At 60.4% G+C, this 23,615-nt stretch overlaps 3 protein-coding genes across 4 annotated transcripts in view; 1 reads left to right on the forward strand and 2 right to left on the reverse strand.

Annotated features, from left to right (window-relative positions):
• UPF1 (UPF1 RNA helicase and ATPase) overlaps nucleotides 1–3,157 on the forward strand; it is a 37,262-nt gene extending 34,105 nt beyond the window's left edge. For both annotated transcript variants that reach the window (XM_081815829.1, XM_081815836.1), the window contains exons 22-24: nucleotides 22–239; nucleotides 569–691; nucleotides 1,282–3,157. In XM_081815829.1, the coding sequence (XP_081671955.1) occupies nucleotides 22–239; nucleotides 569–688 (338 nt within the window). In that variant the 3' untranslated portion in view covers nucleotides 689–691; nucleotides 1,282–3,157. The remainder of the gene's footprint in view (nucleotides 1–21; nucleotides 240–568; nucleotides 692–1,281) is intronic.
• A 374-nt stretch (nucleotides 3,158–3,531) lies between these two features.
• On the reverse strand, nucleotides 3,532–5,324 carry GDF1 (growth differentiation factor 1). The gene is made up of 2 exons (XM_081815842.1): nucleotides 5,000–5,324; nucleotides 3,532–4,361 (listed from the first exon to the last, which is right to left on the reverse strand). The coding sequence occupies exons 1-2, from the start codon at nucleotides 5,322–5,324 to the stop codon at nucleotides 3,577–3,579; spliced, it is 1,110 nt and encodes a 369-aa protein (XP_081671968.1). The 3' UTR covers nucleotides 3,532–3,576.
• Nucleotides 5,325–5,380: 56 nt separating this feature from the next.
• Nucleotides 5,381–23,219, reverse strand: CERS1 (ceramide synthase 1). The gene is made up of 7 exons (XM_081815847.1): nucleotides 22,962–23,219; nucleotides 20,417–20,576; nucleotides 16,313–16,493; nucleotides 14,352–14,513; nucleotides 13,921–14,068; nucleotides 13,595–13,704; nucleotides 5,381–5,705 (listed from the first exon to the last, which is right to left on the reverse strand). The coding sequence occupies exons 1-7, from the start codon at nucleotides 23,217–23,219 to the stop codon at nucleotides 5,663–5,665; spliced, it is 1,062 nt and encodes a 353-aa protein (XP_081671973.1). The 3' UTR covers nucleotides 5,381–5,662.
• Nucleotides 23,220–23,615: the final 396 nt, after the last annotated feature.

Here is a 23,615-nt window from a genome sequence, read left to right on the forward strand (position 1 = left end):
ACCTGGACTGCTGTCTTTCAGGCCGGGGTACCCCAAAAGGCAAGACTGGTCGTGGGGGGCGCCAGAAGAACCGCTTTGGGCTCCCTGGACCCAGCCAGACGAATCTCCCCAACAGCCAGGCCAGCCAGGACGTGGCGTCCCAGCCATTCTCCCAGGGCGCCCTGACCCAGGGCTACATCTCCATGAGCCAGCCCTCCCAGATGAGCCAGCCTGGCCTCTCCCAGCCCGAGCTGTCCCAGGTGAGCCGGCGGCAGGGAGGTCAGGACAGCCGGGACTGACCCCCCCATACTCACCCCTGCAGACCTGAGCACGGCTCCGCCTGGCCTTCTGCATAGGTCCGCTCTCAGCAGGGGGGCTGGGGGGCTTAAAGCATCACCTTCCCGATGCAGTCTTAGGCAGCTGGCCTGGGTGACCTGTGTCCGATGGTGAGGTAACCAGTGTGGGTCTCCTGCCACTTAGGCTTTAGAACCGGGTTTTCCAGATCCTTCTCTGGGGCAGGTACTTGAGGCTGGAAGGACGTGAACACATCCTCCAAGTGGATGCTTATCTCCCCAACTTTGTTTTTCAGGACAGTTACCTTGGCGATGAGTTTAAGTCACAGATCGATGTGGCGCTGTCGCAAGACTCCACGTACCAAGGGGAGCGGGCATACCAGCACGGCGGAGTGACAGGGCTGTCCCAGTACTAGAAGGCAAGCTGACCCCTGCAGGAGGTCTTCATCATCGGGATCTGGACTTGATGGGAAATCAGGGAAATGTGTGGTAGGGGTCTCAAGTCCCCAAGAGGCCAGCTTGTCCTGTGGCCGGCCGTTTTGGCTCCTGTGCATCTGCTCGTGGTGACGGGGATAGGAGCTTCGTGCCCAGCTCCCTGCGTGGTGGTCCTTGCCTGAGAGAGTCCTAGGACTCCGTGAGGAAGGGGTGGGGGTGGGAGTCCTGTCCCAGCTACACGGGGCTCCTCTGCACCAGGGGCTTCGGGGTGCCGCTAAGACTCTGACATAGGGTTCCCCTGAATGTGGCGTGACCAGAGCTGGTGAGCCTGCGCCCGGGTCCCCTCCCTGTGTGTGTGCTGGGTGAGCGGGGTGCTAGTGCCGCTGGCAGAAGGGCCCCTTAACTCTCGGCGTCCTTCTCCGTGGCGTGGGGAGTCACTAGTGCGGGCATTCGCCCAGCCTCCGACGCTCCATTTCACAAGCGCACGGTGGGGCGAGGGGAGGAGCCCTGCACCTTCGGGGCGGGGGGTCCCCGAGCTGCTCTGATGGCCCTCTGCCCTCCTTCCTCCCTGCAGGTGGCAGCGGAAGAGCTAAGCTATGTGGCTTAGTCCATCAGCATCTTATTCTGGGTAATAAAAAATAAAAATAAATGGATACCTGTTTTCCACTGCTAAAACTGAAGCACCACTGTGAGCAACAGGAGAGGGAGAGGAGCACCCGAGGGAGAGAGGAGCCCGAGACCGAGCGAGCGCCCACTGCTGGCCCGCGGCGGCGAGGAGAAGGAGAAGGGAGAGCGGGAGGCGGGCGGCCGCGGAGGACCGTCCGCCAGCGAGCCCTGCCAGGCTGCCCCGCTCGCCAAGGAGGCCCAGCGCTCGCCGCGTGCACACCTGGGTCTGCGACCAGGGCGGAGGGAGGCACACCCTCATCTCAGAGTAGCCCTTTCCTCTGTTCTTTTCTTTCTGTTTCTCTTTTATTGAAAGGGGACTACGTTTTAGCAGGAAAAACTTCGCATTTCTGTGCCGAGCAGGCTCCTTGCCGGGGCAGCCGTGCTGGGAGAGCCCCGCGGAGGTGTGGGTTCTGTCCACGCCAGCTCTGCAACGGCCCTGGTCACGCTGCCTGTGTTCTAAGAGGGTTTCATTTGAAGAAAACACGGTGTTTGGGGTTTTTGTTTGTTTTTTAAAGATTCTTTCAAATGAGTACTGAAAAATATACTTTCCTGAGTTTGTCTCTCAAATCTTAGTGGTGGACCTGGGAGATGTGAGAAGCTTCCAGAAACGAAGTTTAAACAAGCCAACACATCTCAAGATTAGGATCAACACCTGTGACGGGATCGCGAGGAGAAATTTTGTTTTCAGTTTTAGCTTCCAGCGGCTTCTCCCTGCACGTCAGGGCTGTGAGAGAGCACGGTCTCGTCCCGGGCCAGGCAGCCCCACGGTGTCTCCGCTGGACTCTGAGAAGCCAAGTGCTTCCCGCGCGCCGCGGACTCGTGCCCCACCCACCCCGGGACGGGCCTTGGGCAGGACTGGCTGTGTTAGGCCAGAGGGTGGGGAGGTGGCTTCTTCCCCGGGGTCCTTCCTGAGGATTTGGTGGAAGACCGCCGCCAAGAGGACCCATCCCCAGGCAGGCGCCCACAGTGCCCGTGGCTGGTTGGACATGCCGAGCGCCCCACCTGCCTTGTTCTCTACCCCACCCTCCAGGTTGGGAGACCTTCTACCTGTGGGTATGGCTGTGATGGGGTGGGGTGATTTCTGCTTTTTTGGGGTAAGGGAGTTCCAGAAATAAGTTGGTTCTACGCCGAAGGGGCTTGGAGCAGTTTGTCACATCAGCTAGTAGAGGGGGCTTCTGTCTGGTGGGGTCTGGGCCACAACTCCAGAAGTTACTGTAGCTGGGAGAGCCACCCCCAGCTCCTTGCACACCACCGTGGGGGTGGTAGTCTCCCTGACAACCACCTACTTGGGGACCATCCCCTGCCTACCCAGGCCCTGGTGACCCTGACCACACCCCCACCCCGCCCCCCCACCCCCCGGCGTCCCCGTCCCTGTGAGGCTGACACTGGCCCTTATCAAAGCCTCCAGATTCCAGCTTGTACTTGGGAGACGGGGACACACAGGCCACCTTCCTTCTGGCTAGGCCTCTTATTTATTACCATTGCTGTAGGGCTTTCGGTTTCCCCCTTCTTTTGGTAGGCCACATAGAGGCGTAGAGTTTGGATAGGTTTCCGCTCTGACCCCTTGTGCGACACCCCGTGGGCAACCTGTGCCCACCCGCCCGCCCTGTTCTGTTCCTTGGAATGCTTTGCCTCTGCTTTGTGCTGTTTGCTTTGTTCTCCACCTTCATAGCAGCAGTTATTGTTTTCCAAATTGAGGGGCATCTGTACCAAGGCAATGTAACTTTTGATTTCTGGTCGATTTGTTTTAAGCTCTATTGTCACCAATAAAATCTTAATAAACAGCTCTTGTGTTCACACTGGGGCAGATGAACTGCAGGGAGGTGGCAGAGCTCCTGGTCTGGGGGCCTGGCTTTTTGGAAGCCTTGGGGTCGCCTGGACGGCAAAGCTGAAAATGGCTAGATGATCAGCATGGCGGGGACTGGGGGGCGGGGGGGTGGCGGCAGGTAGTGACCAAGGCCCCTGCTATTGGGCAGTGCCTGGGCCTGCTGTGGGCAGCTCCCAGGCTCTTGGGCAGGTTAGCTGTTGGGCTACCTGGAGATTGGGATGTAGGACCCCAGCTGGGAGAGCTGGGCAGGTGGCGTCACTGGGGGTCACTGTCCCACCACCTTGGCTGCTTCCTCTCCCGCCCCCAGGCGACCAGACGGGAGACAGGGGAGCGGACCACGCAGTGTTTATTGTCTGGGCCCCCCATCTGGCCCCGTCAACGGCAGCCACACTCGTCCACCACCATGTCCTCGTAGTGCCGCAGGACCACGTTGTCGCTGTTGTCAAAGAAGAGCACGGAAATGGGCGACAGGCGCGCGGGCACGCAGCAGGGCAGGCCGCCGGCGCCGGGGGCAGCCGCGTGCATGAGCGCGCGCAGCACGGCGTGGTTGAGCGGGGCCGTCCCGCCGGGGCCCGACAGCGCGGCGGGCAGCGCGCACTGGCCCTGGCAGTAGTTGGCCAGGAAGCCGCGCGGCGCGATGACCCAGCGGTGCCAGCCCACCTCGCGGAAGCTCACGTAGAGCCGCCTCGTGCGACACGCGCCCCCGGGGCTGCCGCCCACTGCGGGCTCGGCTTCGCGCCGCGGCCGGGCCAGCGGGTGGCACAGGCGCGGGTCGAGGGTCACCAGCAGCAGCGAGGCCTCGGCCAGGTGCGCGCAGCCCGCGGGGGCCCGGGGGAGCAGCGCCAGCGCCAGGCGGAGGCTGCGCGGCGCGGACGCGTTGCGGGGCCAGGCGGCGCCCAGCAGCTCGGCGCGCACCGGCGTTCGCAGGGTGGGCACCGCCTGACGGAGCAGCACCGGCCCGGCGCCCGCGCCCGCGCCCTCCGCCGCCTGCCTTATGCTCAGCTCCCAGCCGAACGGCGCCTCCGCCGCCGCGAAGCGCAGCTCCAGGCGGGCTCGGCTCGGGCGCTCTGCGGGTTCCACGGCCGCGAGATCGAAGACGACGGTCCACTCAGGGCACTGCCCCGCGGCCCGTGCGGGCTCCGGGGGTCGGGTGGGCGCACCTGGGGAGGCAGGGAGAGGGCTGGGCTCGCGCTGCGCCCCCGCGCCCTGCCTGGCCTGCCCGCGAGGGGGTTTCTGCTGCGGACGGGGGAAAGGTGAGCGCCTGGGGCTGGGGGCGCCAACTGTTGGAAGGCGTCAAATGGTGTTAAGTGGCGCGCGGGGCGGGGGAGGGGGCGGGGAATGAGGGAGTGGGGGCAGGGCATCGCTTGCAAGTAAGAGGAGGCCCGGCCCGGTGCAGGGCGGCCTGCCGGCGGGACCCAGCCAGGGCTAGAGATGAACGGATGCCTGGGGCCGGTGGGGAAGCGATGCTGGAGAGGTGGTATCTGCAGGAAAGGCATCAAATGGTGTGAAACAGCGGGGGGAACGAGCGGAGAGTGGGGGCAGGGCTTCAGCTGCAAGCTAGGGGCCTTGCCCCGTGCAAGGGAGCCTGGCCGTGGGACCACTCCAGCCGGTCCCCGCAGGTGCCCACGGGACAGAGCCCATGGAGTGCGGGGGGCCAGGTTGCTCGTGGGCTGGACGGGACGGGTGGGGACATTCGGAGCCGCTCTGGCTTCCCCCACGCGGCGCTGGAGGCTCGTGGCGGGGCGCACGGCGGGGTCCAGCCTCCCCGACACACGCCCCCAGAGCAGGCCCCACTCACCGCGGTCCGGGATGTGGCGCACGATGTTTCCGGCGACCCCCAGCTCCTCCACGTGGCACGGTCTCAGGGTGGTCCCCTGGGGCGTCCGCCGCGGGCCCACCCTGGCCTCCTGGGGGTCCCGGTGGCGGAAGAGGCGCCACATGACGGGGGGTACGGGCCGGGGCGTGGGGGCGCCCCGGTGCACGTCGGGCAGCCCGAGAGCCTGGAGCAGAGCGGCGGCGGGGCCCGGGGGCGCTGGGGCGCGCGTTGGGGGCGGTGAGGGCAGCAGCAGGGCCAGGAGGAGGAAAAGGACGCGGCGGCCAGGACGGCGGCGCGGCGGTGGCATCTTCCTCGCTGGCGGCGGCCGGACGAGTGCTCAGGAGCCGCCGGGCACCCTCGACTTGCAGGCTGGGGGCGGGGCCGAGGTCCCTGGAGGGGCCTGGACGGAGGTCTGGGGCTGGGCGGGGTCAGGGTCCCGGGGGACGTGGCCGCGGTCCTGAAGCCGGACGGGGGTAGACCCCGGGGGCGGGGCAGGAGTCCAGGGGGAGGTGACCGGGAGTGGCCAGGGCCCAGGTGGGGCGGGGAGGGACGGAACCAGAGTCCCGGAGGAGGGGCGTGGTCGGTCCCTGGGGGGCGTGGTCGGGCGAGGCTGGGTCCTAAGGGGTGGGACGGTGATCAAGGAATTCAGAAGCGCTTGTCTTTCACCAGGCCGTTCCTCAGCGGCTTCCTGGGGGCCAGAACCGGGCCCAGGTTAGCCCCGGGACCCCATGCCCCGCATACCGCCCTGTCTTGCCCGCATCGCCCTCCACATCCCTTTTTCCTGCCAGGCGGCGGCCCACCTGGGTCCTTCCTCCCTGCCCACACGGCCATAAGACCTTGCCTTCCGCCTAGTGGGCATGGCGTCCCTGCTCCTCCCAATTAAACCCTCTTCTCTCCTCTCTCTGGAGCTACCCACTGCCGCTGGAGGGCAAAAGCCCTCCGCCTGATTTAACCCCACCACTTGGGTCTGGATAAACCCTGCACTTTATCCTCCTCCCCTTCCAGAGAGTGGGCAAAACTGGCCAGAGCTCCCTGACACTCGGCCCAGAGTAGGGCTCCTCCCTGGCTCCGGTGGCCCTGGCTGGCTCACAGCCCAACAAGGAAAGTCTTCACAGCCTCTGTGATTCTCCATCCACTGGCCTCTGTCTCCATCTGCCACAGCCCCTACATTCCTTCCACATTCTGAAAACAAGTTATGCAGTGTTTTAAAAACTTGAATCAATATGGTAAGTGTCCAGGTTAAGTCCAGAGAAAGCCCCCTAATTTTTTTTCTTAAAAGATTTTATTTATTTATTTGACACAGAGAGAGAGAGAGGGAACACAAGCAGGGGGGGCGGCCGGCAGAGGGAGAAGCAAGCTCCCCGCTGAGCAGGGAGCCCGATGTGGGGGCTCGATCCCAGGACCCTGGGATCATGACCCGATCTGAAGGCAGACGCTTAACCGACTGAGCCACCCAGGCGCCCCAAGCCCCCTAATTTCTAAATAATGTATGGTTTGCATATTTCAAACTATAAAGATGTCTTCTGGGGGATGCCTGGGTGACCCAGTCAGTTAAGCGTCTGCCTTCAGTGCGGGTCCTGATCTCGGGGGTCCTGGGATAGAGCCCTGCTCAGCAGGGAGTCTGCTTCTCCCTCCCCCTCTCCCTCTGTGCTCTTTCTCCCTCTCCTGCTCTCAAATAAATAAAATCTTAAAAAATTAAAAAAGATGTCTTCTGCACCCCAGTGTTCCCCAAAGTCGACCGAGGTTGCTGCCGTGTGCACCACCGCTCTCCATATATTCTATTTTCCCTGCCGGCGCTGGTGGCAGATCTCGGGTTCCGCCTCGGGGTCTGCCCAGGACCCCACCTGACCAGATTCGACAAGGGTTTCCGCCCCTGCTCCTTGGTGCCTTTGCCAGTGCCTGCTGGCGCTGACCCAGCATCTCACTGCCGCTTACTGGTCATGGCATTGGCTACTCCTGTTCCCACTTAGGGGAGCCCCCTCCTGCCTCTGCGCATCGGTCTATCCGTGTCTTTGCAGAAGTGGGTCCTACGGTGCGGCTTACGTACACCTGTTACCAAGTTTTTTGAGCTGCTACTGTATTCTCACGATCTGGACATCAGAAAGCACAGAGAACTCACAGTTTGCCTGAGCCACTCCTGGAAATCAACCTGGGTTTCTTGCTTCCGTGCAGCATTTCACACACATCTTGCAGGTATCTCACACACATCCTAGCTCACGGCGTGAGCTACCACCCCGGGCATCCCCTCGTCTTGCGGAGCACTCTGGCTCAGAGACCCTTTCATATAGGAACCTACTTCCCTCAAGATGACCGCAGTCACTTTAATTCATTCTTTCCTTGGGCTGGAGCCACTGCATGTCCCTTCCTGGGAGCGCGCGTCCCATCCTCTGCCCACTTTTCCGTGGCTTGCTGCCCTTTCTCTGGCTGCTACCACCGGCAGGAGCCCTTGATCTGTGAGGTTAGGGATAAGCCCCCAGAGATAAGCCCTCAGGTTTGTCCTTTGTCGTCCGTTTTTGCCTGTTGGTTCTCTAGACGGAGCAGAGGTGGGGGCTCCTGGCTTCTAGACTCTTCTCATGGCTCAGGTGCTAGATGCCACAATCTCCCTTTTCGGCTCGGGTTTTATTTCACAGCTTCTGCTTCGGCCTCGCATCTGATCCATCGGAAGTTGGCCTCGGGCTGATTCGAGATACACAAGTTTGCTCTTTTCTCCAGATGGTTACCAAGTATTTCTGACAGCTCTTTGCTCCCAGTGATCTTTAGGACTGCAGTCTATTCCATTTATGGACTCAGCTCTGTTCCGCACTGTTTCAGTTCCTATACTTTTATAGTAGGTTTAATACGTTCGAGGATCGGTACCCCGCCATGCACCTTACCAGAACTTTCCCGATGATGCTGGTTTATTTTTCTGTACAAGCTTCCAAGCACCCCTCCCCACTCAAAACCAGTATTTGGCGGGGTGGGGGGTGGGAGGTGGGCGGTGGGGGTGGCTTCTCTACGATGTCAGATTTGCGCTGTTCAGTGTCATCGCCCCACTATGGGGAAAAGAGAATCAGAACAAGGGTGGAAACTGGAGGGAGAGGAAAGCAGGCAGCATCTTGGGAGGATTCTGGATATTTCCTTGGAGGTAAGGAGGACAGGGAGCGAGGGGACTCCCTAGGGTTTGGCACGGTTTCCACCCTGAGTTTCCCCCCACTGCGATAGGCAAACGTTCCAGAAAGGTACTTTGGGGAGGGAAGCGGGGCTGATTCCCAATAGTTTCACAGAAGCTGGGAACGTCAGGCGGACCCGGAGACAGAGAATGGGCGCGCAGAGGAGCATCGGGAGCTGGGGGAGAAACTTGGAAGTCAGGTGAATTAAATGAAGGGGCCGTGAGAGGGGAGGCCGTGGGGAAGTGGTGGGTGCCGCAGGGCAGGTCAGCAGACCGAGTGGGGTGAGGGCCCTTGGTGGCTGCTGGTCTCAGCAGCCCCTGAGGCGGCAATGGGGGGCTTCAGACCGAGGGGCTGGGTCAGGACTGGGGCACGGGGGCCCCTCCAGAGGGCTGACGGCGGAGGCAGTGCTGGTGGTCCTGGGGCTCTGGGAGGCAGAGGGAGTGAGAAGAGAGAAGCAGCCGGAACGAATGAAGCCGGGCACTACGAGGAAGGGGGTGGGGCTACTTACTGGCCACGTGCTTGGTTTCCCAGCTCCACAGTCGTGGGTCTCAGTCAACATTTCCTCACTGTTCTCAAACCTCCCTGAACTTTCGTCTACGCAGCCTGCAGGATCCTGGTTCTGGGGCCTGGAGATTTCCCCTGTGGCTGGGTTTGGTCAATTCTGAGAAACGTCCTGTGCTTAAAAAGAACATCTGTTCCCACTGCTTCTGAGCTGCTCAATGAGGAGCTCGGACTATCTCCCGTGGTCCCGTCATGCTGAGATTTTAGGGTTGTGACACGTGGAATGTTCCAGATCAAGTATTGCATCTGATTTTCTTGTCTTGTTCTTTTACTTGCAACGTTCACGTATCCTGGACTTGAAGTCCTTTAACCAGCAAAGACGTGGATTAAAAAAAAAAAAAAATCTTGTGGGGCGCCTGGGTGGCGCAGTGGGTTAAGCATCTGACTCCTGGTTTCAGCTCAGGTCATGATCTCAGGGTCGTGGGATCGAGCCCCGTGTCGGGGGTCCACATTCAGCAGGGAGTCTGCATGAGATTCTCTCTCGCTCCCTCTGACCCTCCCTGCTGCACTCTCTCTAAATAAGTTTTTTTAAAAAATAAATTTAAAAAAACCTTGTAACTGTCACGATTATTCCATGTATGCTTATTTGGATGAGTAATATTTGAGAGTCTACCCTCTCTCTGGTTTTTCCTTCCTTATCCTGCTTTTACTAATCTTCCTTTTTTGCATTTTTTTTTTGTTGTCCCTGTCCGGGGTTCCCCTCTACATCCTACCAGCGTTCCCAGAAGTCCTTAATATAGCCTAAAGGTAATCCCCACCCTCTTGCAAAGTGCAAAGGCTCCAATCCCATTTCAGTATTTACTGCTTCAGTTCTCATTTTTTTAAAGCTCAGATCGGGCCTTTACATTTTTTTACCCAGATATGTGTCATTTCACCTGCTGATCTACCTCTTGGGATAGCTTTCCTGTGTTCTAAAATACACCCCTCAAGATCTATGGGTGGTAAACTTTCCTAGTTTTTCTTCTTGTGGGTGTTCTGTCTCTTGAGGAATTGTTTTTATTTTTAAAGATTTTACTTTTTTTTTTTTTAAGATTTTATTTATTTGACAGAGAGCGAGCGAGAGAGGGAACACAAGCAGGGGGAGTGGGAGGGGGAGAAGCAGGCTTCCCGCGGAGCAGGGAGCCCGATGCGGGGCTCGATCCCAGGACCCTGGGACCATGACCTGAGCCGAAGGCAGACGCTGAACGACTGAGCCACCCAGGCGCCCCTAAAGATTTTACTTCTTTAAGTCAACTCTACACCCAACGTGGGGCTCGAACACAGGACACGGAGATCGAGAGTCGCGTGCTCTACCGAAGAAGCCGGTCAGGTTCCCTCAGGCAAATGTTTTCAGAATTGTGTAAGAAATTCCCAGTTGCTGCTTCCTTCTTTTCGGCACTGGACAGGACAGCCCCCTCCACACTCGTCCCGCGTCCCTCGCGGCTGTGTCCTTGTTGCATAGGCCATCTTTCCTGTGGCTGGTTTGCATTTCTCGCTATGACGTGTTTGGGGCCATGGATGTCTTTTTATTCATCCTCTTTCTGATTTACACCGTTACGTCTGGAAAATTCTCAGCATTGTGTCTTCTCATGTTGTGTCCGTCTCCTATCAGAACTCAGCGAGGCCAGGTCATGCTTAGAATTCTAGCTGTCATCGTTTCTAGCTGCGGTTGCTGTAACCTTGGTCACTTCCTCGCAGCTTTTAACTTTTTTTTTTTTTAAAGATTTTATTTATTTATTTGAGAGAGCGAGAATGAGAGAGAAAGAGAGCACACGAGAGGGGGGAGGGTCAGAGGGAGAAGCAGACTCCCCGCCGAGCAGGGAGCCCGATGCGGGACTCGATCCAGGGACTCCAGGATCATGACCTGAGCCGAAGGCAGTCGCTTAACCAACTGAGCCACCCAGGTGCCCAGCTTTTAACTTTCTTTTTTTTAAAGATTTTATTTATTTATTTGAGAGAGAGAGAATGAGAGACAGAGAGCATGAGAGGGAGGAGGGTCAGAGGGAGAAGCAGACTCCCCGCCGAGCAGGGAGCCCGATGCGGGACTCGATCCCAGGACTCCAGGATCATGACCTGAGCCGAAGGCAGTCGCTTAACCAACTGAGCCACCCAGGCGCCCAGCTTTTAACTTTCTGATTCTCTCTCCAGCAGCATCTAATTCTATGGGCCTTAACATCCACAGGGGGCTGATGGGCGGTCCCCACACCCTAATCTCTGGAACCTGGGAATGTGACTTTATTAGGGGAAAAAAGCTCTCTGCAGATGTGATTAGGTGAAGGAATCTGGGCAGAGATCAGACTGGATTTAGGGTGGACCCTCAGTCTGAAGACAAGTGTCCTCATAAGAGAGAAGAGCTGGAGAGCAGAAGGTCATATGAAGACAGAGAATGGGCACTGGAGTGACACGGCCACAAGCTAAGGGACCCGTGGAGTCCCCGGAAGCTGGAAGAGACAAGGAAGGGTCCTCTGCTAGAGACTTCGGAGGGGGCACGCATGGCCCTGCCGACAATGTTAGACTCCTGGTCTTCGGGGCTGTGAGAGACAAATTTCTGTTCTAAGGCCCCCCAAATCACGGTACTTTGTTCCTACAAAACTGGCAACACACTATGACATCCAATGTCATTTTTGACGATCTTTCATGGTTTTTTTTTTTAATAAGATTTTTATTTTAGGGTAATCGTCGGTTTGTGGAGATGCTGCGAAGGCAGGACAGGGAGCTGTTGGGGTACCCCTCGCCCGGCTTCCCTGCATGTTACCATCTCACACCTCCACCGTGTATTTGTCACAACAAGGACACCAAGGCCGGGACAGTGCTACGAACGAAACGCAGACCTTATTTGATTTCCCGAGTTTTTCCGCGAATGTCCTTTTTCTGGCCCACCAGCCCACACTGCGTTCAGGCAACATGCCTTCATTGCCTCTGACCGGAGACAGCGCCTCAGCTGCCTTGTTTTCCACGACCTGAGGGTTTGGAGGCGCCCTGACCACTCTTCGGCAGCATGTTCCACATTCTCCTTGCTTCTTATCCATGTTACATCCGACTGCGCTAACTGTGGCCAGCCTTGGGGAACTGAGCTCTGTGGGTGACACCCGGGGGGTGGATCCTGGCAGTGCGTTCCCTGGTCTGCCCTGTCCTTTCTGTGCGGAGTTCACGCTCTCATCCTACTGGACATGCCGGCCACGTGCCAGCCCCCCGCCCCCCACCCCATGTTCTGGCCGGGTGTTCTCAGGGCAGACAGGCTAGGGAGCCGCACCGAGTGGGGCTAGGTGGTCTGGACATCTCCACCAGGAGCTCCCCAGTCTACAGCAGGAAGATCTTTCCAGTTTTTCGTTTTGGCCAAGCAGGTGCTCCCCTCTCGCACCTGCTGCTTTAGCTGTTGCTTTTTCTGAGGTTTTCTCTGAGGGTTGGTCAGACTCCTTGGTGAGACCTCATTGATGTCTTCGTGGAATTCCTAACTCATGTTCCCTGGACATCGGACGATCAAACAGCCCCCAAACTAGATGCCTGATTCCTGCCCACCCCCCTTGGCCGGTGCACACAGCCCTACCCCAACTCAGCCCCAACTTCCATCTCGGTAAATGGCAGCTCGAGCCGGAAGTCTTGGATTGTCTTTGTTTTTTTTATTTCTGGTTCACCTAAAACAAGTCTGGTAGGTTCTATAGCAGAGCTGGGATCTGACCACACTCGTCCTGGTGATGGCCCCTGTGCCCACCCGTCCCGATGACAGGGACGGCCGCGTGGTGATTAGTCACCCTGGCCGACAGGCCCCCACACCATCCAGCTGCGGAGACCTCACCTGCTGTCCAGTCCTCTCATGTCCGTGATCCCTGCTCGCCTGTCTGGTCCCTCTCTGGCCTGGGCGCTGGCTTTTTGGCCTTAGCACCCCCCCACCAGTAGTGCCACGCTTGGGGGTTGCAAAGTGCTTTTATTTATGTAAACTGGCCAGAGAGCCCTCAGCTCTCCACTCTGGAACCCGCTGGTTCTCTCCTCCCCTTCTTATGTATTCCAAGGAGATTTTTAAAATCTCTGCTTCTCTCATCCTCCTCACAGCCCATTCTGACCCATCTCATCGAGCTCTGAGCACACTGCTTCCCTGAAACCCCCTTTCTCAGGTCGGTCGCTGATGAGCCCCCCAGAAGCCAAATCACAGGGTCCACTGACTTGGTACCTTGCAAGCCAACAGCAGCCCATCTTGGGGTGTTGTACACCCTAGACTCTGTTGATCACCCAAAACTGCCTCCATTCACTCCTGGGGCCCCTCCAGGCTGGGAGCATTGGACATCATCTGGCTTACAACCTGGGGCTGGCGAATCCCAGGGGTCCTACCTCCATGGTGCTTGATGAGGCCCCTTTTCCCCTCCTTCCCTAGGACTCCCGCCTGGGCCAGACTGGGTCTGAGCCCCCAGCCCCCTCTCCTGCTTGACTGCCCTGTGGGCTGCCCTGCTGGGCCTCAAGGCCAGGGAGCGTCAACACGGACCTAGTGTGGGCTCTCTGGGCCATCATGGCTCCCCGTCCTCCCCACCTCCACTGCCACCTGCTTAGAGGCTCCCCTCTGACCTGGATCATGGCTGCTCACCCACTGGGCCAGTGACTCAGCTTGGCCCTCATGCTCCTAGCTCCTACCACCGAGACCCGGATTCTCCACCCTCGCCAACCTGCCCCACCCCCAGGCTGCTCCACCCACTTCCTGTCTGGCCTGACGCATCTAACTCTGTCGCTAAGCTTCCACGGCTTTATTGCACTCCCTGGGACAGAGGCTCTGGGGGCGGGGGCAGTGTCCATGGCAGCCTCATCCGCTGCCTTGTCTCCAGGGCCGGCCCCCAGAGTGTGTGCACCAGACAGATGTGGCTAAAGGAATGAACCGGGGCGGCGGCCCCTCCACACTCACTCAGCTTTGCTGGGCTTGGGGCTCTGGGCCTCTGCCGCGTCGTATTCCCGCACGTCCTTCAGTTCGCGTACCTGGCCTGTCAGCACCTTGGCAGCAAAAGCCACGATGTACTGTGCGGGGAGGGGGGCGCACAAGTGAGAAAAAGCCACTTCCCTGACCCTGCCGCCCTCCCGATGGCTGTGTGCTCCTGCCACCGGACCTTTGCACGTGCTGTTCCCAGGGCCGAATATACCCCTCCCTGGGCGTGCCTGAGAAGGGCCTGTGCCTGGACCACCGCTTGGGGACCAACCACTGGGTGGGCAAGGAGCTGTGGGCTGCTGACTCACCAGGAACCAGTAGAGGTTCATGAGGGTGAGCAACAGAAGGAGAGCGTTGAAGAAGAAGTAGAAGGGGATGTCAGGCACGGAGCGCAGGCTGCTGTGGCACGTGGCGTACAGAACCTTGAGCGGGAACCAGTAGAGGCGGAACCAGAACCTGCAGCGGGGAGGGGGGCTTGGGGAAGCTGTCGGGGAGAGGTGGAGGGTTGCCCCACCTGGGCCCTGTGCTGTCCCACCTGGACTCATCCATCTGTCCCTGCACACCCCCACCCATCCCGGTCCCCCTGCCCCCTCCTTGCCCACCCCTGCCCGTCTGTCTCCATCCCCGCCCAACCCTGCTTCTGCCCCGCCTCCGGCTCGCCCCTGTCCCGCCAGGCCCCGCCCACCTCACCAGGCCCCACCCCTTCTCGCCAGCCCCACCCCCTTCCCTGCCCCCTCACCAGCTGAGGCTGAAGCTGAGGCAGCCCAGGTCGGCCGCCAGAGCGTGGAGCCTGTGATGGGAGCCGCCGCGGGACTTGAAGTAGACATTGAGCTTGGTGAATTCCAGCTGCACGTCGCTAATGTCATGCAGGAAGAGCACGAGGATGCCCACGTTGTGGTACCTGGGGAGGGGAGTGGGATAGGGGAGGAGAGAGGGTGGGTCACACTGGGACCCTTACCCTGCACCAAGGCTGTACCCCAAGCCTCCTGTGGGCCCCTTCAAAGCTGCCCTCCCTGGCCTCCGTGACCTGCCCATTTCCTCAGCGGGCCAGGTCAGGGGCAGCACCCAAGCTGTGCCTGCGCCTTGGTGGCCCCACCCACTCCCTCACCCTCCTTGCCTCACTGTCCCCAGGGGACCCAGGAGCCTCCCTGGAAGTTCCTTGTCTGCCCCTCCTCGTCTCTGTGACCCCTGATCCTCAGTGGCCTGGGCCATTTTGCATCCCCCACAAGTCTGTCCCTCACCTCCAACATCATTGCCACGCTGACCCTCCTAGGTCTGTTCGTTTAACCTGAACATTGCTGCAATCTGCAGACCTGCCTAGGGAAGGCCGAGTCCCCACCAGGCTCTAAAGAAGCCTGAAGGCGTCCGCCTGTCCCTCCCCAGCATTCCACCTGACAGCTGCTTGGGCCACTGGACCTGAATTCAGCCTGAACATGCCTGAGCACCTCTCTCACTCTGCCCTCCTGACAGTTCACGTGCCACAGGCCCTTTGCCTAACACGCACCTCCCCAGTGTTCACGGAGCCTTCCTTCACCTTTCAGACTTTGCTCACGTGTCACCCAATCACCCACACCTCACCACCCCCAAGCCACGGTCCTTATCTTCCCATTTGATTTTTCTCCATAGTTATCACGTTCAAACAAACTATTAGTTCTTTTCTCGTCTGTTTGTTTGTTTGGGTCTTATCATCTAATTCTACTCTAGAACATTGCTACCTGATAGAACTTTCTAGAAAGATAGGAATGTTCTAAACCTGCACTGTCCAGTAGGAGAGGCAGCAGCTACACGTGACCACTAAGCAGCTGACACGTGGCTACTGTGGCTGCAGAAGAGAACATGCAGCTTTATTTCAGTTCAGTTCGAGCTGACACAGGCCCCGGCGGCCGGCAGCTCTAGAGGCGTGGACCAGCCCGTCCAACGGGAAGCAGGTGAACCGTGCGTGTTACTTCAGATTCTCTATCAGCCACATTTAAACAAGAGGTAAAGAAGACGTACACTTAGGGCGCCTGGGTGGCTCAGTTGGTTAAGCGACTGCCTTCGGCTCAGGTCATGATCCTGGAGTCCCGGGATCGAGTCCCGCATCGGGCTCCCTGCTCGGCGAGGAGCCTGCTTCTCCCTCTGACCCTCCCCCCTCTCATGTACTCTCTCTCTCTCATTCTCGCTCTCTCAAATAAATAAATCTTAAAAAAAAAAAAAGAAGACGTACAATTAATTTTAACACTATATTCTAATTGACTCGGTAAGTCCAAAATGTTGTCATCTTCACATGCGACTGATACAACAAAAGGATTGGCAAGAGATACTCACTCTCCACTGTCTTTGACCGTACACGTACGACAGGTTGAGGTGCGGACGGGCTGTGTCTGAGGCCCTCAGGGGCCACGTGTGGTGGCCGCAGTGGGCTCTAGAATGCTAGGGTGGGTTGGTTGTGTTCCTAGCCGCACCCCCTGCAGCAGCCGGGCATGGCCGGTGGCCCAGGAAGCACTTCTAAGTGACCTGGCCAAGGCTGCCACGGGGTCGGAGGGGCCAGAGGGGGACGGATGGGGTATGAGCGGGCTGGGGCTTCTCTGCACCTGATATACCCCATCCCTCTGCAGTCTCTCTCCAGAACCCACCCCCATGGATACCCACCGTGGCCCCCGCCAGCCTACCCTCTGCTCATGCTGTGCCCTCTGCCCTCCAGCCCGCTCCCAGACTCACCGGAAGGCATAGGAGGAGACGATGAGGACCAGGGTGACCACGTGGTGGATGAGCATGACCACCGAGTCCTTGCGCCAGGCGTCCATGTACAGCGTGGCATAGATGGAGTGGCCATAAAAGCTTCCTTGCAGCAGGTAGGCGGCTGCGATGTCCCGGGGCACCACCATGCCCGGCGTCCAGTCTGGGGAGAGCAGGCCCGTGTGGTCAGGGGCCTCCAGGACCCCTCCAGCTGGGGTGCGGCCTCCACAAGCCAAGGCGTGCCACCCCCTTCTGCAGGCGCACTGGTCCCTGGTAGTCTGTTCCCACTCTCTACCCGTTACTTTTTACGAACGGGTGTTCTTTTTTTGGAGTGGTTCTAGATTTATAGAAAAAGATGCTCCCACCCCTGAAATCTGTCCCTTGCAGGATTTCCAACTCTGGTTTGGTTTCCCCTTCCTGTCTTCTCTTACTTATCAGGCTCTCTGGAGGCAGCTTCGATGCCCCTGTCCCAGGTTCTCCCATCCCGGCAAATCCCCCTGCGGGATGGAGGCTGCCACCCGCCTCACCATGCCAGGCAGGACTGCCGAGGCAGGAAGCTGACAGGCCAATCCTGTTGCAGATGGGCTGTCCCACCCAGTGGGGTGTGGCTCCCCTCCACTTGCTCCTGCAGCCACCCCATTCCTGCTGGCACCTGTGCCCACCCACACTCAGGCTTCACCCCCTCCCGGTGACACTGACCCCTGGCTCTCCCCATTTCCTCTCTCAGGACCATCACCAAGAGGGCTCGGCCTGCATCGACCTGGACTTCCCTGGCCACTCCTTCTCTGCTCACACCCCCAAAACGACCACCCTGGGCTCCCCCCGAGGGCTCCTGCCTCCACCCTCAGAGACCTGGAGCCAGACCCTCATGCCGCCTGGAGCCTGGCTGTCCCCTAACCCCCACGCCCAGTGCCTCGCCTCGGCGACCCTTCTTCATCTGCGCCTTGACTCCTTACGCAACAGGGACCCACCCACGTGGACCCCCATCTGGGGTCCCCTCTCTGTCCAGGCCTCTGCTCACTTCCCCTGCCCTCGCCACTCTGACCCTGCTCCGGGCACCACTGTCTCCCGCTCAGCTCGGCCCCAGCTCCTCCTGGCTTTCCAGAGCCTGTCCCCAACGGTCCACCCTCCCTGCGGTGGTTGCAGCAGCTGTGAACACACGAGCCCCATGTGCTCCAGCAAGTCCACTCCTAGTCAGGTGCTCAAGGGAGCTCAGGCCAGGGCTCCTCGCACACGCAAGTGCACAGGAGCGCCGCCGGCCGCCACCAGACGGTGGAAGCAACCCAAGTGCCCACCAACGCGCGAGTGGGTGAGCAAAACGTGCGCCCTGCACACGACGGACTACCACCCAGCCGTACAAAGCGGCGAGGCACCAGCTCTCCCATGGGGTCCATGAACCTCAAAAACACGGCGCTGAGTGAAAGAAGCCAGACACAAAAGGTCAGAGAGAGCATAATCCCTTTCCACGTCCAGGAAAGGTCCAGAACACGCAAATCCGTAGAGACAGAAAGCAGATCCGTGGTTGGGGCGGGGGTTGGGGGGGGGAGTGCCTGCCCGCGGGGACGGGGTCTCCTTTGGGGGGGGCAGGGATGGAGGCACAACACGGTGAATGTGCCACGGAACTGCCCACCTGAACATGGTGAATATTTTAAAACTATGGTAAGACACGTACCACGTGAACGCTGACACCTCAGCCATTTTTCCGTTCTGTGGCCCCACTGTGTTCGCACCGCGGCGTGGCCATCTCCAGAACGTTCCTCGTGGCGCCCACCCGAACCTCTGTGCCCCTTAAGCCCCGGCTCCCCGTGCCCTCCCCGAGTCCTGGCTTCCATCTCCACGCACCTGGCTACTCCAGGGACCTCACGCCAGCGGACAGTACCAGCCACTGGCAAATTATGGTTGACTTTACGTCATGTATATTTTACCTAATTAAAAAAAAAAATGCAAACCCCCCCACAATGGATTAGATCTCCTCCCACCACTTTATCAGGTCCAGGGGCTCCTCAGAGTCTGACAGCAAAATGCACACTTCTGGCAGGAGCCCCCCTCCCCGAGCTCTGTGGGAATGTTGCAGCCAGTGGAGGCCCCCCCAACACCTGCTGGGCGCCTCTGCCCGCCTTGAGAGGGAAGGGATGTAGAGGTGCCTCGGTGCACAGAGCCAGCCCGCTGTGGAAACAGGACACAGAATTTTCCACCAATCGCACTGGCAAGACTTTTACCGTTGGGCGAGCGTCCCCCTCCACCCTCGAGCCCCGGATCTGGGGCGGGGTAGGGAGAGTGCGACACACATGGGATCCCCCATCCAGACTCCGTCTGCACCTCCCCGCACTCGGGGGGCCATGGAGCCCCAGCCTGCTCTCCGCATTCACATCCAACCTGCTGCTCTGGACGCTTCGTGTCACCCCCACCACATCCCCCACCCCGGCCTCTGGGATCAGCGCCGCGGTGTCCTAAACCCAGCTCCTTGCTCTCCCTGAAACCTGCCCCCTACCTCGGATCCCAGCCCCTGGTGTCATCCCCACCCTCCCTGCTCACCCCTCCCTCTGGCCTGGCAGTGGATCCTATCAGTTCTGCCCTCAAAACATTTCTCAAGACGGCCATTTCTCTCCCATTCTGGGCCCCATCCTGGGCAGAGCCCCCTCGTGTCCTGGCTCCTGCCCTTAGCCCCCTTCTCAGTTGGGCCTGTCAGTATCCCCTGCTGCTCACAGCCCTCCGGTAGCTACCCCCTGTCCTGGGGGGGCTGCTCTCTGCCTCTGAGCATCTGCCAGGAGTGTGCCTGTCCCACGGTGGCCCTTGCATTTCCTATCTGCTCCAGGCACCTCCAGGTCCCCATGCAAAGGTCACTTTTGGTGGGGCCATCCCCATCTCTGTAGAACATTCCCCGCCCCCACGCCCTGGAGTTTTCTCATCAGCTGTTAACAGATTTCGTACTTAACTATCACCACAAGACATCAAGGCGGGGGGCTTTCTCTGGAGCACTCACAGCCCTGTCAGCACAGTGCCTGGTACACAGTAGGTGCCCAATAAGTGCACATGCAAAGCAGCAGCTCACCTGCAAGCATGTTATCACAGCATAATTTAAAAGAAAAAGCCAGAGGCAACTCCATGCCTGAAACTGACAGGGATCTATGGTGGTTCAGTCACACAAAGGGAAATTGAATGACAGCTAAAACCTGCCCTCCAGGGGTTTATAACAAGGGCAATGCACGTGGGGAGAGTGGCCATGTGGGCGACGCAGTCCCACCAAGACAGACAGGTGCCCAGCAAACGCGGTGCTCGTCACCGGGAAACTGAAACACAGAAGCTCTGTGCCCAGCCCTTGGATCGGAGCGCGGGGCTTGGTGCCACCAGGAGGCTTCAGAAACTGTTTACGTCCTGTGGCAGGAAACACTTCCATGTGTGTCCCTGGTGCACAGCCTGAGTGGTCAGCACAGGAATAGAGAAATCCCAACACCCTCATCACAGATTGGGTTTTCTAGAACAGCCTGCCTGCAGGCGATAAACGACACTACAGTCACCTTCCTGCCTACCCCACTAAGCTCAGGCCTTGACGACCCCCACATCTAATCCAATCAATAGATGCAGCCGTTTCTCACCATCCTTATCTCTTCGCCAAGCTGGTCCAAGCCACATTAGTCCCTCACCTCCCCACTGGGCCCTTTCTTCCTTATCCGAGACTCTCCTGCCTCCACATGGCAGCCAGAAGAAGCAGCTTTTTATGATCCACAAACCCATCCCATTTAGAATGAAACTCAAACTCCTCCTACCCTCCTCTTGTCCTCACACACCAAGCTCAGGCAGGCCCCAGGGCCTTTGCACATGCTGTTCCAGACACCAGGAATGTCCACCTGGGTCCACACAAGGGGGTCACCTCATTCAGGACACCTCCCTGAGCCCTAATAGCACCAGGTCCTAAACAGGACCCTTTCCTGTCCCCAGAGCCCTTTAGGCACCCTTGTCTTGGGGCTACCTTGGGACGGCCCTATCTTGGAGCTGACATCCAGCATGAGATGTATGATGAGTGTCCAGCTCCCCCATGTCGAGCAAAACCCTCCCCCACCCTGCTCTGTCCAGCAGGGCCCCTACCGTAGAAGACAGAGGGTGGGTCGTGAAAGAAGGGGTAGTCGGTGCCGAAGAGCAGGTAGGCGCTGTAGCTCCAGGCGCCCAGATAGAAGAGAAACTTCCAGGCGCTCTCAGGCATCTTGGCGGCATCTCTAGGCTGGAGGCGACACTGCTTGGCCAGGGGCTATATGGGTGAGAAGGCGGTGGTCATCAGTGCTGGGAGCCAAGGGCCAGGGACCACTTCTCCAGGGTGGGGAAAGCTCTCCAGGCTGGGCAGTGTTGGGGAGGGCCGGGCCCCGGTACCCACTGCCGCCTGGAGTGTAACCAGAGCCCATGTGTGCCAGCCAAGGGCTAAACTTAGTGCCCAGCTGTCCGGCGCAGTGTGGGGAGGGGAGTGGGGGGAGGCCTGAGAGAAACGTAAGGGAAGGCCATGGCGGAGAGGAAGGGGACATGTGAGTACAGTGCAAGGGAGACCAATGGGGCCAGCCCAGGGGAGCTGGGGGACTTGGGGTTCCCAGAGGGAGCTGGGGCTATACCAGGGAGGAGGGGAGATTAAAGATAAGATATGGAGGGGCCTGTAGGGGCAAAGCTGTGAAGAGAGCATGGAGGTGAGTATGGGGGCATCTGGGAGAACATGGTGAGGCTGGAGCCCCAAGTGATCCCCACGGGGGAGAAACCTGAGGGGAAGGTGTACCTCAGAGAATTTGGGGGTAGGCTAGAGAGAAAAAGAGGTTGGGGAAGATGGGGTGGGTACGTGAGGGACAGCATGAGAATGTAGGGGGACAGAGGAGAGAATGGGGCAGAGAAAGAGGGGGCAGGGCAGGGGAAGGATGTACAATGAGATTGGGGACATGAACTGAGCCACCTAAGGACACACCAGGGAGGACTGGAAGAAAGAGAGGTCACATAACCGTGAAGTATGGAGGAATTTGAGGGGTGTAGCTCCCCCGGAGTCCAGGAGCCCCAGCCTCCAGCTCCCTGGGGGCGGGGCTCCAGAGCTGCTGGGTCAAGCCCGCCCCCTTCCCCGCGAGGAGAGGCTTGTGGGGGCCGGAGCACCAGCAGTTGCCATGGAGACAGCCAGAGCCAGTTCCAGTCACCCCTGGCAACCAGGCGGCTGCCAAGAAGATGAGCTTTGGAGGAAACGGCAGCCCCTCCACCCGTTTCTTGGGAAGGGCGAGCCTCGAATTGCTCTTGCCCCACCCGGACGGGCCGCACTGGCCAGAGCTCCCGGGATTCCAAAAGGGAGGGTGCTCATGCTCTTGCTGTCCCCCACCAGGCTCCCTCACTGCCAAGCCTCCTCCTCAGGGAGGGCGCCCGCTCCACTCTGGTTGTCCCAGAGCGACCACATCCCCCTCCTGGGCTCTGACCCTCAACCTCCTGGACCTCCCACTTCCCAGCTGGAAACTGGGAAAGCAGAGGGACCAACAAAGCCAGATGGGGACCAAGGCTGACCCGTGGAGGGGCCCTGATGCCTGCCTCCCCCCTGCCTGGAGAAGGGTGGTGGCGGGGGGGCTCTTCCCCATGTGGGTGATAGGGGATGGTGGTGGGGACAGTAGTCTCCAAACAACACCCTATCCTTGACTTAACAAGGGCCAGCCTCTTCCCAGCCAGCAGAGAAAGGCCCCTTTGTTGGCGCCGGGCTCTCTGTCCCTGCAGCCCCTGCCACCTCCAGCCAGACTGGGGCGGGGTGAACCCAGTCAGTCCATGGGGGAGTCGCAGCCAAGCTAGGGACCCGAATGCCTTCCCACCAGTTCCCATAGCAGCGACCCCTCCCTAAGGATGAGAGGGAGGCCAGGCGCCAATGTCACCCACAGGGTCACTCTCCACCTGGGGCGGTAGCCTCCCCAGACTCGCTAGAAACCGGGTAATTCGGACGCAGCCCCTTGGAGGCAGCCCAGTCCAGCTCTGAAGACCCAGGCCGTGCCACCTCTCAAAACTGCGACCACCGGCGTGGCCGGGGAGTCCAGGCCTTTGCTTCCCCAGGTCGGAGGGTGGCGCTGATTCCAGACATGCGCGAGGTAGAGACCGGGTAGCTCCTGCCTCCTTCCCGAGAGCAGCGGACAAGTCCGCTCCGCCGCCGCGTGGACCTCGGGCCCCGCTCCGGTTCCGGGAGCGCCCCGCACGGCCCCGAGGCTCAAGGCGCAGGCGGCTTCTGTGTCCCGAGCCCACCCCGCCCGCATCCTCCGCTCCTCCGTCCCCGATTCGGCCCTGCCCGAAAGGGCGCGAGGCGGCCCGGGCCCTCCCACCGGCCGGGGCCCCCTCGTCCCGCACCCACCGGCATAAGTCGGCCCCGGTTCCCCCCGCATCTCGAACACCCCGTGTTCGTGTGGGGGTCCCCACATCCCGGGCTTGCTCCGGCTCGGCCACACCCCCGCATCCGCCCCACCCCCACCCCTCTCAGCCCGAAAGGGACGAGCTCCTCCAGCCCGAGGCCCCCCACGTTCCAGTCACCCGGCCCGTAGAGGAAAAAGGGGTACGCGAGGGCCCGGGGTCCCGCGCCCCCCCATAACAGCCCGCCCCCCGCCCCCCCAGCCCGCGGCCCCACGTCCCGGCCCCCGGCGGCACTGACCCGAAAGAGGCGCGCGGTGGCCGCGGAGCGCAGCGCCGTCCAGCCGAGCGCGCCGAGCGCCAGCAGCAGCAGCTCGGGCGGCGCCAGGTGCGCGTGCTCGGCCAGGCCGCGGCGCGCCAGCCCCCAGCCGCAGTCCGCGCAGCCCCGCGCCGCCGCCAGCGCGCTGCCCCAGCTGCGCTGCACCAGCTGCGCGTAGCTCGGCATGGGCTCGGGCCCCGCCGGCCCTGCCGGCCCCGCCGCCGTCCCCGCCGCCGCCATGCCGCCCGCTCGCCGGCCGCCGCCGCCGCTTTGCGCCGGCCCGCGGTAGCCGCCGGAGCCGCGCGCCCCGCGTCACGCGCCGCAGCTGGGCCGGGGGCGCGCCGGCCGGAGCTGTGGACCGGGGGGCGGGGCCGGCGTAAGCTCCGCCCCGGCGGGGGCGCGGGCGGCGGGGACTCGGGGCCTGGTCGCGACGTCCGAGACCCTGAGGGCGCGCGGGTGCTCGGTCTCCCGGAGGCAGCAGCGGCGACCACGGGCAGATAAGACCCGGAGTTGTCGCGACGCGTGCTGGAGCCGGGCCCGCGCTCCAGCTCATTTTCCAGTGGAGGAAACCGAGGCGGGGAGCAACGCGGGGAGGGTGTCTGCCAGGCGCCTGCCCGGCCTGGACCCCGGGTCCGC

This window comes from Leptonychotes weddellii, chromosome 1 (genome assembly GCF_054177405.1).
Source record: "Leptonychotes weddellii isolate Sample4059 chromosome 1, ASM5417740v2, whole genome shotgun sequence".
NCBI classification, from domain to species: domain Eukaryota; kingdom Metazoa; phylum Chordata; class Mammalia; order Carnivora; family Phocidae; genus Leptonychotes; species Leptonychotes weddellii.

What these genes read in the sequence shown, in the direction of transcription:
- GDF1 (XM_081815842.1), bottom strand. Translation starts at nt 5,324, where the DNA reads ATGCCACCGCCGCGCCGCCGTCCTGGCCGCCGCGTCCTTTTCCTCCTC. An exon ending in GCGCCACATCCCGGACCGCG is followed by an intron (nt 4,362 to 4,999) that starts GTGAGTGGGGCC and finishes CTGCCTCCCCAG; the next exon opens with GTGCGCCCACCCGACCCCCG.
- CERS1 (XM_081815847.1), bottom strand. Translation starts at nt 23,219, where the DNA reads ATGGCGGCGGCGGGGACGGCGGCGGGGCCGGCAGGGCCGGCGGGGCCC. An exon ending in TGAACCTCTACTGGTTCCTG is followed by an intron (nt 13,705 to 13,920) that starts GTGAGTCAGCAG and finishes CTCCCCGCACAG; the next exon opens with TACATCGTGGCTTTTGCTGC. An exon ending in CCCAAGCCCAGCAAAGCTGA is followed by an intron (nt 5,706 to 13,594) that starts GTGAGTGTGGAG and finishes TCTGGCCCCCAG; the next exon opens with GAAGCCGCTGAGGAACGGCC.